Genomic DNA, 10,851 nt, shown 5'->3' with positions numbered 1-10,851 from the left:
TACATTTTTTGGTTGCTCACTCCATTTCACATGAATGGAGAAGGAACTAGTAACAAGCCCATGACGTGACATTTTTTTGAGAAATTAGTCAAGTCCTCTTTTTACTACCTGTTTCTACGTGTTAGTGGTTTGAGAGTCTGTGCTGTTGAGTGGAGCTGTGCGGTGTGTGTTGATAGAGGTTGAAGCTACACATAACGAGGCAGCTAGCTCCTGATCAACTGACTAGCCGCGGTATCGCCGCACCACTGTCTTGTCGTGTCACGTGCAAAAACAAAACATATCGTAATAAAAATGTTGAAAGAAATCCTCGATCTGCCTCCTGAGGAGCAAATATTTTACGCCGTCTTGCTGTTTTCGTGGACGGTGTACCTTTGGGAGGCCTATCTCTCTTACAGACAGGTAATGTGATCGGGGTTATTAATGTCTTCATACATGCACAAAGAGCTGTATATCTCATATTGTACAATTCATAGGAATCATAGGATTTTGTATGTTTTTTCAAGTCATCAAATGGTGTAAGATGTTTAATAATATTGCAATAATAACTCATTGTTTCCAGATTATAGTCAGTGAAAATGCATCGCTTTTTTTCCAGAAATATTCAGACCCCTGTCCTGAATTATTTCATATTACTGACTTACAAACAGTGCATTATAATTTTATCCTGTTCAATATTTTATTTCCAAACACCAGAACCCTAAAGAAATGATTGTCAGCTGATTTGTTTGGGGGTGAAAATAGGTTTATGGAAAAAGAAAATGCATAAGCATTCAACCTGAATTCCTCTTTTTTTTAATAAAAAATTTATTTATTTTTTAATTATATTATATTTAATTATAAATAGAGTTATAATTGTGTATCCTTTTATTGTGTCACTTTTTGTGAACTGTGATAGAGTATTGTAAAAGAACATTGTCGGTGCAAACTCTCATTAGAAAAATGAGTCCATGGCTGGGACGCCAGAAAAAAAATTCTTAAAAAAATATAAAAAATAATAATTAATTGCATGGAATAAAAGACAGAAAAAAATCACAATCTGTGCTTCTCATGCCACTGCAATTATATGCATGTAGCATATGATTTCCATAATTTATAGTAATTTAATTTATAGTATGCAATATTCATTATGAATGCGTGACTAAATTCAATTTCAACTTCCTATAAAATGAGAGAAAATCAACATTAGTTCTTATTTTTAAGAAAATGAATTTAATGCGATCAAGGCACATTGAGGATGTGAACTCTCGATCCAGTTCGCTTGCATCCTACCACAAACGTGTCTCAGATGCGGGATCTTGTCTGTGCCACTTGTTTCTAGTCAAATGGAATGCCGCAGGTTTCAGTGATTCTTGTGTTTTGCACCTCAGAGGAAGATCTACAGCACCGCCACGCATGTGCCTGCTGAGCTGGGGAAGATTATGGACTCTGAGACTTTTGAAAAGTCACGCCTCTACCAGCTGGACAAGAGCAACTTCGGCTTCTGGTCTGGTCTTTACTCTGAGACAGAGGGAACGGTGAGTGGGTGCACAAAGACATGGCACAGAGTGTGTGGAGTAAAAATTTTGTTAGCATTAGTACAAGATTAATCGAACATTAGAAATAACTAAAACCTCTGTGTGTGTGTGTGTATATATATATATATATATATATATATATATATATATATATATATATATATATATATATATAATCAACTGTATATATAATAATCAACTGTTGTTACTGATTTGTTCATGGCTTTGAGAAAAGTGTGTTTTCTGCTACAGCACACTCCCCCTAGAACTTTATAATGAGGCATGTCAAAGCATTTTATTTAAATTGCTTATCATCAGAATTTTTTCTCAGCTGGTTCTGCTGCTTGGAGGGATCCCGTTCCTCTGGAAGATCTCCGGAAGCCTGACCGGCCGATTCGGCTTCGGCCCGGAGTACGAGGTGGGTGTCTAAGGTGACGAGGTGAACTCGTCACATTTCGCTTTAGAATGAACCAGTGGTGTGGCTCGAACTGTCACTTTGTTGTTTAATCCTGTGCACTTGTAATGTAATGGCTGCTGCAGATCTCACAGTCGTTGGTGTTCTTGATGCTGGCAACATTATTCAGCGCCATTACGGGTCTGCCGTGGAGTCTGTACAGCACGTTCGTCATCGAGGAGAAGCATGGCTTCAACCAGCAGGTGAGGAACATTTCATTCTGAGAGATGTAGGGATAGAGGATTGGAGGAACATGGTGGGTTGGTGAGGGTGATGCTGTGAGGTGGAGGGGTGGACTTTTTTTTGGTGGTCATTCTGAATTATCTAATCCGATGTGGTGTTTACATGTGCCCGCGCTTTCGTTAGCCTCTGTCTTGTTTGCCGCAACATAGTTAAGTTTTTTCTGATGCACGCTATTTTTATGCTCTTAATAAAGCAACCGCACGAATTTGTGGGAACACCTTTCCTGGAAGGTCTGAGGAAAAAGATGGGCACAGGAAGCCCATCTTTTTTTTTCTATACGGAGCATCTCATCACCCCTCCCTCCTCCGAAAAGCAAAAGCATGTGGATGAAGGTCCGTAGTGAGGACTGGTGAGGGCGGGTTGTATTGCTAGAGTTTAGTGACCTGAAATGGAAACGAAACTGTCGGTCATTCACACGTTTGTGTGGGCTGGTAGAAGGATTTATGGCCCCAGAAGAAAAGACAGTGAGAAATCCAAATCCTCTAATTATTGTGTCATGGTTCTCTGGTGGTCTAGTGGTTAGGATGCGATGCTCTCACCACTGCGGCCCGGGTTTGATCCCCGGTCAGGGAACCAACTCCAGCCATTAGGGTTGCACAAGACTTAGTGCCGGTCCCAAGCTCAGGTAAATGGGGAGGGTTGCGTTAGGAAGGGCATCCAGCGTAAAAACATGTGCCAAATCGCTGTGGCGACCCCTAATGGGAGAAGCCAAAAGAAAGTTTGTGTCGCGGTCGTATTATACAAACTCCGAAGTCGAGTTGTGGTGAATCGTTTTGCTTTCTGATTACCCTTGACCTCTTGACGTGATGACGTAGACGCAAAGTAATCGATTTAACTGTTTACAGTGCAGAATTGTTATTTTTGTTCGGTTTATAGAAAGGTTTATCCCACCCCTCCCAAACCAAATTACAATTTTATTCGGTTTGTGCATTTTTATTCCGTTTGAGGTGTTTACATGGAGCATTTTCATTCCAATTAGACTTTTAAACCGATTACAATGCCCCATAATTAATTGAAAAACCCATTTTAAGTCATAACTATTGTACATTTACTATATACATACATTTTACTGGGGCAGGACCAGCGATGCCCCTGCTTACAGTAGCTGATTGGGTTAAACCTGTGCTTGCAATGATTAATAGTGTGGATGAAAACACAATGGGGTGTGCTGGATTTGGAGTTGGAGCTGGAGTTACTGTGTCTATTATTTTTCTTTTCTTGAAGTGTTTTATTCCTTTGATTTCACAGAAGTTGGCCAAAAGTTTTTTATGAGTTTCATTCAATTCATACATTAAAGCAACTATAAGTATATTATAGTTTATAGACGAGAAGTTTCCTACAAGGCTTCGCACGCATCAGTGGAAAAAGGACTATTTGAGAATATAACAATGCAATCAATGTTTGTACCCTTGTACTTTTTTTCTCCTCAGACGATCGGCTTCTTCCTGAAAGATGCTCTTAAGAAGTTTGCGGTGACCCAGTGCATCCTGCTGCCCGTCACTTCTTTGCTGCTCTACATCATAAAGATCGGCGGAGATTATTTCTTCATCTACGCCTGGCTCTTCACACTCGTCGTTTCTCTGGTTGGAGATTATATAATTAAGCTGTACAGCATAAATACAGTTATTTAAGTTGATTGGGATTGATAACGTTTCATTTCCATTTTATATTTATTTATATAGCTGGGTTTTTTCAATTCAGCGTAGTTCTGCGTTCACACTAGACTTTCAGCAGGTGGAATTTTTTACCACACAATTTTTTACCACTTTTTAGCTAAACTACTGGTTTAGCTAAAAATAAGTATTTTAAGGCTGATGTCACACTTGTTATTTTTTCTGCTTACAATAAAGGCATGATAGTGGAGAAAAGCCGGTTTAAAAAAACTATTTCTTTTAGCACACGGATGCGTTTTGAATGCAGGAAGGAAAGCGGGTTGATAAACTCTGATTTTCTACCACACAGTTATATATTTTATTGCAGGTTTTATTAGTTTTAGTTTTTTTGAGAGAGAGAGGACTGCTATCCCTTCAATATCACTGGTACTATCAGCCTTTTTAGTCCATTTTGCCTGACCATACAAGGAATTTGTTTCCAGTTTCAAGCAAACTGACACTGCTTATGTAACATACAGCCACTGCACAGCGATGCTGGTCTGAACAAGACATAGACTTCTACAAATATGATTACACACAACACACATTACAATGCAGTGATTGTCCAGTTTATTAAAAGAAAAAAAATAATATTTTTATTAATTTTTATATTGTATATATATTTTTTCCCACATGGAAAGTAAATTGAATGCAAAAAATCTGATGTATGAAAGTTCCCTCAGAGCACAGTTCAAAGTTCAGCTTTTGAGCCTTAAACGCTGTTTGCATTTAATCGTCGTTATTTAATAGATGACAGCATTGGAATTTTGGAAGAAGAATACGGTCAACTCGGCATGTCGTATATCTTATCATTTTTCTTTAATACCACAAAGCTCGAATGGAAAATGGTAGCTCAGTGGTTGAACTTCTTATCGGAGGGTCATGGGTTCAAATCCAAGCTATAGAATCGTATATATAGAATAGTATCCTAGAGCAAGGCTAATAACCCTCAACTGGTCAGGTGTATACATTAGATCATTGGCACTCTGCATAAGTGTGTCTGCCAAATGTAAATGAATGTTTGATGTCATTATGACAAGGTTCTCCATTAACATAAAAGCGTTCAATGGTCAGAGTTTTTGGTATAATGTTTTTAATTTTAAATTTCCTTCATAAACATTATTTTTCCTCCTCTCTTTCTCTCTATTTTTATTTTCTAGGTCTTGGTGACCATCTATGCTGACTACATCGCCCCTCTGTTTGATAAGTTCACCCCACTCCCAGAAGGAGAGCTGAAATCAGACATCGAAAGCATGGCCAAGTCTATCAGCTTCCCACTCACAAAGATCTATGTGGTAGAAGGTACTAGGAACCCATTGTGAAATCATGACACAGCCGTGTTTTAGAACGTGCAAGTGCTCAGTTTTTACTGGTCCATTTTTTCCACTGCAGTTTTAAAACTATAGGGTGTTTTGAGGTTTTTATTTATTTATTTATTTATTTTTTTCCACTGTCACTTCCCAGGCTCTAAAAGATCCTCGCACAGCAACGCCTACTTCTACGGTTTCTTCAAGAACAAGCGCATCGTGCTGTTCGACACGCTGCTGGAGGATTACTCTCCTCTGAACAAAAAAACTGACGGAGAGTCCGGCACCGAAGAGGACAGCACAGAGGAGACAGCAGAGGAGACCAAGCCCCAGCCTAAAGTCAGTACAAAAGAATGCATTAACTCTAGTTTGATTAACTGAATACTAATCAATTAAAAAATGTATTTAATTTTCTAAAACTGGACTAATGGTCTGCAACTGCTTTTTTTTATTATTTATTTAGATTTTTTTTTTTTACACGCAGGACCAGCTGGTTATGGATAGTTTTTCTTTTATTTAATAAATGGTCACTTTGTGTTCAGGCTGGCTTTGTTTTAACTTACTTGACCTTTCTTTGAATTTCTAAAACATTGATTATATATATAATATGCAAAATTATAAATATAAAAAAATTTTATTCAAATATATATATCTGTTATAATATGCAAATTTTGAAAAAAATACTTAATTTTTTTTTTTTTTTTTTATTTAATTTAAAAAATACATAATTAATAATTTTTTTTTTTTTTAAAGGTGGTTACTATAGTAAAACCATCTGTCTATATTTCTATCTTCTAGCACAAGAAGCAAGGCTGCAGTAACTCAGAGGTTCTGGCGGTTCTTGGCCATGAATTGGGACATTGGAAACTGGGCCACACAGTGAAGCACATCATCATTAGCCAGGTGAGCTAGCTATTACATATACGATTTTAAACTAGTGTTAAACTGTCATGGTGTCATGCCTTCAGTCCAAAATATGGAGGGAATGATAAAAATAATTTCTACTACAATAAAGATACAAACTTGTACAGTACTGCTGACCGAACACCATGTTCCTGGCAAACAGCTGGCTAATTTAGTCTAATATTTCATGCCTGTGATATCAGTTTCCGTTTACACTGTGATCTTTGAAACATTAGCTTTCTGGACACAGACTTGGTTCTGTCTGGACCTGTCTGATTAAAGACTGACTGTCAGGTGAACTAGTTATACAGTAAATTGAATTAACTGTTACGTCTTGGATTTATTTCTCAATTACCCTCCACAGGTAAACTCGTTCCTCTGCTTTTTCCTGTTTGCTGTTCTGATTGGTCGGAAAGAGCTCTTCACGGCTTTTGGCTTCCACGACAACCAGCCGACTCTCATCGGGCTGCTGATCATCTTCCAGTTTATTTTCTCCCCCTACAATGAGGTAGAGTCGTCCATTATTCTGTTTACAGCGTGTGCATGCGTGTGACTGATTTGCTAATTGGGCCACAACTAGTGAAGTGATCAGGCAATAAATTCGTCATTTATAATGCTATAAAGCAACATAACATTTATGAATGTTATCATGCTAGACTATATGGACAAAAGTTTGTGGACACCATGTGCTTTTTGAACATCTTATTCCACATTTAGTCCACATTTAGTCATTTGCTGTCATCATAACCTCCACTCTTCTGGGAAGATGTTCCTCTAGATTTTAGAGTGTGTTGTGGAGGTTTGTATTCGTTGAGCCAGAAGGGTGTTAGTAAAGTCACATGTAGGTGAGGTGAGGAGACCTGGGGTGCACTTAGTCTTCCAATTCATCCCAAAGGTGTTCAGTAGGGTTGAGGTCAGGGCTCTATAGAAGGCCACTCAAGATCTTACACACAGCCATGTAAACTATATCTGGATTTGCACACAGGGGAATTGTTATGCTGAGACTGAGTGTTTGGGTCTCTTAGTTTAAGTGTGAAGGGAAAATTGAATGCTTTTGCATCAAGACATTTTATACAATCGTGTGCCTTCAACTTTATCTGTAACAGATTCGGGAGGAAGAGATATTGCTGAAAATGTCAGGTGTCCCAATACTTTTGTCCATATAGTTTATTTTGAATAACCAGAAAAACATGACTATTGGTTCAGTAATAATTAATTATTTGGCCTTAATCTTCCAGTATAAGAGGAATAAAAATTATTTTGATGTCTAGCTATTTTCCTTAGGTAGCTCAAATGTTTTTGTTCCCTATTACTTGTTTATTAATAGCTAATTGTATATTGTGTTGATGTTTATTATAAACTAGTTGTCCATATCCAATTATTAATTCTTTTAGTTTTTTTGGATCGGTGTCTGTGACATTTTATTTGTTTTGTGTGTGTTTTGTTTTGGAATTTTAATATAATTTTTTAAAATTAACATATTTTAGCCTTCATCCATTCAACTGATATTGAGAGTTTTGCAGAGTTTTGGACAGCTGTTCACCTTCAGACTAAATGATTATATATATAATTCTATTTCACTCCTCCAGCTCTTGACGTTTTGCCTGACAGTGCTGAGTCGCAGATTCGAGTTCCAAGCAGACGCCTTTGCGCGAGCCATGGGTCGATCGACTGAGCTTTGCTCAGCCCTCATCAAGCTAAACAAAGACAACCTAGGCTTTCCTGTGGCTGATTGGCTCTTCTCAATGTGGCACTATTCCCACCCTCCCCTGCTGGAGAGACTCAGGGCTATCAAGGACGCAAAGAAACAAGACTGACGGTTCCACCAGGGGGCACCACATTCACCATCCGCCCCTCACAGGAAGGGCCTCCGGTGGCCGCTGCTTGCTGTCTGAAGAAGCTGAAAAGTCTCTCTCTCTCTCTCTCTCTCTCTCTCTCTCTCTCTCTCTCTCTCTCAATAGTTGTTTCTTATACCCTTATCTTTCTAGGGTTTATTTCACAAATTTTTTGTACCCGTTTTAATTAGTTAGATTTAATTGGACTTGTTTACAGTCTAATGCTTCGGTGCAACGGGGACTCGAGAAAGATCATACTTTTTTTTTTTATTAAGAAACATCCCCTTCATTTTACATCCAATCTCTAATAATTATATTTTCAATATCGCTGGCATTGGAGCTTAATTTGTTTCTGTGAGAGAGATGAGCATGAGGTAAAACACCTCGTTTAAACCTCGTCGGTGATAAACACGCTGAATGGCCTTTAAGCCATTTGAAGGAAAAGATTCGGACCAATTCTGTAAATATGTAGTTGATTGGTTCTTTTTTTTTTTTTTTTTTTAAAAGAAAGAAAATTTAGAGCCACTTAGAAAAAAAAAAAGTTATTGACAAATGTTGATAGGTCGAAATCTGTTGAAATTTTTACTCTGGATTTTTTTTTTTCTTTTGAGTTGTTCTAGCATATGGCAGAGTGTGAAAAAGTGTGTGAGAGCAGAAAAGTGATAATTATCCAATCTCCTGCCGTTTTCATCTTTTAATTAACGACATTAACAAGGAAGCCTCATTGCTTGACATCACCCTTGGTTTCTAAGTGTATTTCAGTGCAGCCTTGAGGAAAAGGCTTTCATTGCGGTGGATTAATGTTTGCATGCTGGAGTTCAGAATCCACTCACTCCCACCTCATTGATACCAAACGTGTCAGGTTAAAGAACACAAGAAAGGATTAGAAAAGCAGGATGAAGCCATAACTGAGAATTTGTTGAGAAATTGTTACTAGGTTGAGGCATCTCAGGAGTTCCATATATATCCCCCTTTTTGACATTTGCAGTGTTTGATCCAACGATTGTGAATGTACCATCTCGTGAATAAAAGTCAACAGCAAATCTGCCAATGTGTCTTTTTGATATCATTAGTTCTACTATAAATTCTGTTTTGATCTTTTACAGAATTTTCCTACGTGGTCCCTGAAGCTAATGTCCAAATATTAACTTGTCACTTTTTTTTTTAGAAACACTACTAATACTAGATACAGTGCATGCAGTAAGTATTCACAGCAATTCGCTTTTTCCACATTTTATGTTAAAGCCTTATTCCAAAATAGATTAAATTCATTATTTTCCTTAAAATTCTACAAACAATACACCATAGCGACAACATAAGTCTTTTTTTTTTTTCTATCTTTGCAAATTTATATATATATATATATATATATATATATATATATATATATACACACACACACACACACAGTACAGACCAAAAGTTTGGACACACCTTCTTATTCAAAGAGTTTTCTTTATTTTCATGACTATGAAAATTGTAGAGTCACACTGAAGGCATCAAAACTATGAATTAACACATGTGGAATTATATACATAACAAAAAAGTGTGAAACAACTGAAAAATGTCATATTGTAGGTTCTTCAAAGTAGCCACCTTTTGCTTTGATTACTGCTTTGCACACTCTTGGCATTCTCTTGATGAGCTTCAAGAGGTAGTCACCTGAAATGGTTTTCACTTCACAGGTGTGCCCTGTCAGGTTTAATAAGTGTGATTTCTTGCCTTATAAATGGGGTTGGGACCATCAGTTGTGTTGTGCAGAAGTCAGGTGGATACACAGCTGAGTCCTACTGAATAGACTGTTAGAATTTGTATTATGGCAAGAAAAAGCAGCTAAGTACAGAAAACGAGTGGCCATCATTACTTTAAGAAATGAAGGTCAGTCAGTCTGAAAATTGGGAAAACTTTGAAAGTGTCCCCAAGTGCAGTCACAAAAACCATCAAGCGCTACAAAGAAACTGCCTCACATGCGGACCGCTTCAGGAAAGGAAGACCAAGAGTCACCTCTGCTGCGGAGGATAAGTTCATCCAAGTCACCAGCCTCAGAAATCGCAGGTTAACAGCAGCTCAGATTAAAGACCAGGTCAATGGCACACAGAGTTCTAGCAGCAGACACATCTCTACAACAACTGTTAAGAGGAGACTGTGTGAATCAGGCCTTCATGGTAGAATATCTGCTAGGAAACCACTGCTAAAGAAAGGCAACAAGCAGAAGAGACTTGTTTGGGCTAAAGAACACAATGAATGGACATTAGACCAGTGGAAATCTGTGCTTTGGTCTGATGAGTCCAAATTTGAGATCTTTGGTTCCAACCACCATGTCTTTGTGTGACGCAGAAGAGGTGAACAGATGGACTCTACATGCCTGGTTCCCACCGTGAAGCATGGAGGAGGAGGTGTGATGGTGTGGGGGTGCTTTGCTGCCTACACTGTTGGGGATTTATTCAAAATTGAAGGCATACTGAACCAGCATGGCTACCACAGCATCTTGCAGCGGCATGCTATTCCATCCGGTTTGCGTTTAGTTGGACCATCATTTATTTTCCAACAGGACAATGACCCCAAACACACCTCCAGGCTGTGTAAGGGCTATTTGACCAAGAAGGAGCGTGATGGGGTGCTGCGCCAGATGACCTGGCCTCCACAGTCACCGGACCTGAACCCAATCGAGATGGTTTAGGGGTGAGCTGGACCGCAGAGTGAAGGCAAAAGGGCCAACAAGTGCCAAGCATCTCTGGGAACTCCTTCAAGACTGTTGGAAGACCATTTCAGGTGACTACCTCTTGAAGCTCATCAAGAGAATGCCAAGAGTGTGCAAAGCAGTAATCAAAGCAAAAGGTGGCTACTTTGAAGAACCTAGAATATGACATTTTTCAGTTGTTTCACTCTTTTTTTGTTATGTATATAATTCCATATATAATTCCACATGTGTTAATTCATAGT

The 10,851-nt window shown here is 38.3% G+C and overlaps 1 protein-coding gene across 1 annotated transcript; it reads left to right on the top strand.

Moving 5' to 3' along the window:
- On the top strand, nucleotides 1-8,955 carry zmpste24 (zinc metallopeptidase, STE24 homolog). The gene is made up of 10 exons (XM_046855664.1): nucleotides 1-399; nucleotides 1,368-1,514; nucleotides 1,846-1,932; nucleotides 2,055-2,171; nucleotides 3,642-3,794; nucleotides 5,024-5,165; nucleotides 5,328-5,509; nucleotides 5,969-6,073; nucleotides 6,438-6,581; nucleotides 7,663-8,955. Exons 1-10 carry the CDS (start codon nucleotides 292-294, stop codon nucleotides 7,888-7,890), a joined length of 1,413 nt encoding a protein of 470 aa, XP_046711620.1. The 5' UTR covers nucleotides 1-291; the 3' UTR covers nucleotides 7,891-8,955.
- The last annotated feature ends 1,896 nt before the right edge of the window (nucleotides 8,956-10,851 follow it).

Source organism: Silurus meridionalis, chromosome 8 (assembly GCF_014805685.1).
Source record: "Silurus meridionalis isolate SWU-2019-XX chromosome 8, ASM1480568v1, whole genome shotgun sequence".
Lineage (NCBI taxonomy): Eukaryota > Metazoa > Chordata > Actinopteri > Siluriformes > Siluridae > Silurus > Silurus meridionalis.
Note: the sequence above shows the minus strand (reverse complement) of the source record. Positions and strands in the feature narration are given on the sequence as shown.

What these genes read in the sequence shown, in the direction of transcription:
- zmpste24 (XM_046855664.1), top strand. Translation starts at nt 292, where the DNA reads ATGTTGAAAGAAATCCTCGATCTGCCTCCTGAGGAGCAAATATTTTAC. An exon ending in AGCATGGCTTCAACCAGCAG is followed by an intron (nt 2,172 to 3,641) that starts GTGAGGAACATT and finishes TTTTCTCCTCAG; the next exon opens with ACGATCGGCTTCTTCCTGAA. An exon ending in AGACCAAGCCCCAGCCTAAA is followed by an intron (nt 5,510 to 5,968) that starts GTCAGTACAAAA and finishes TCTATCTTCTAG; the next exon opens with CACAAGAAGCAAGGCTGCAG.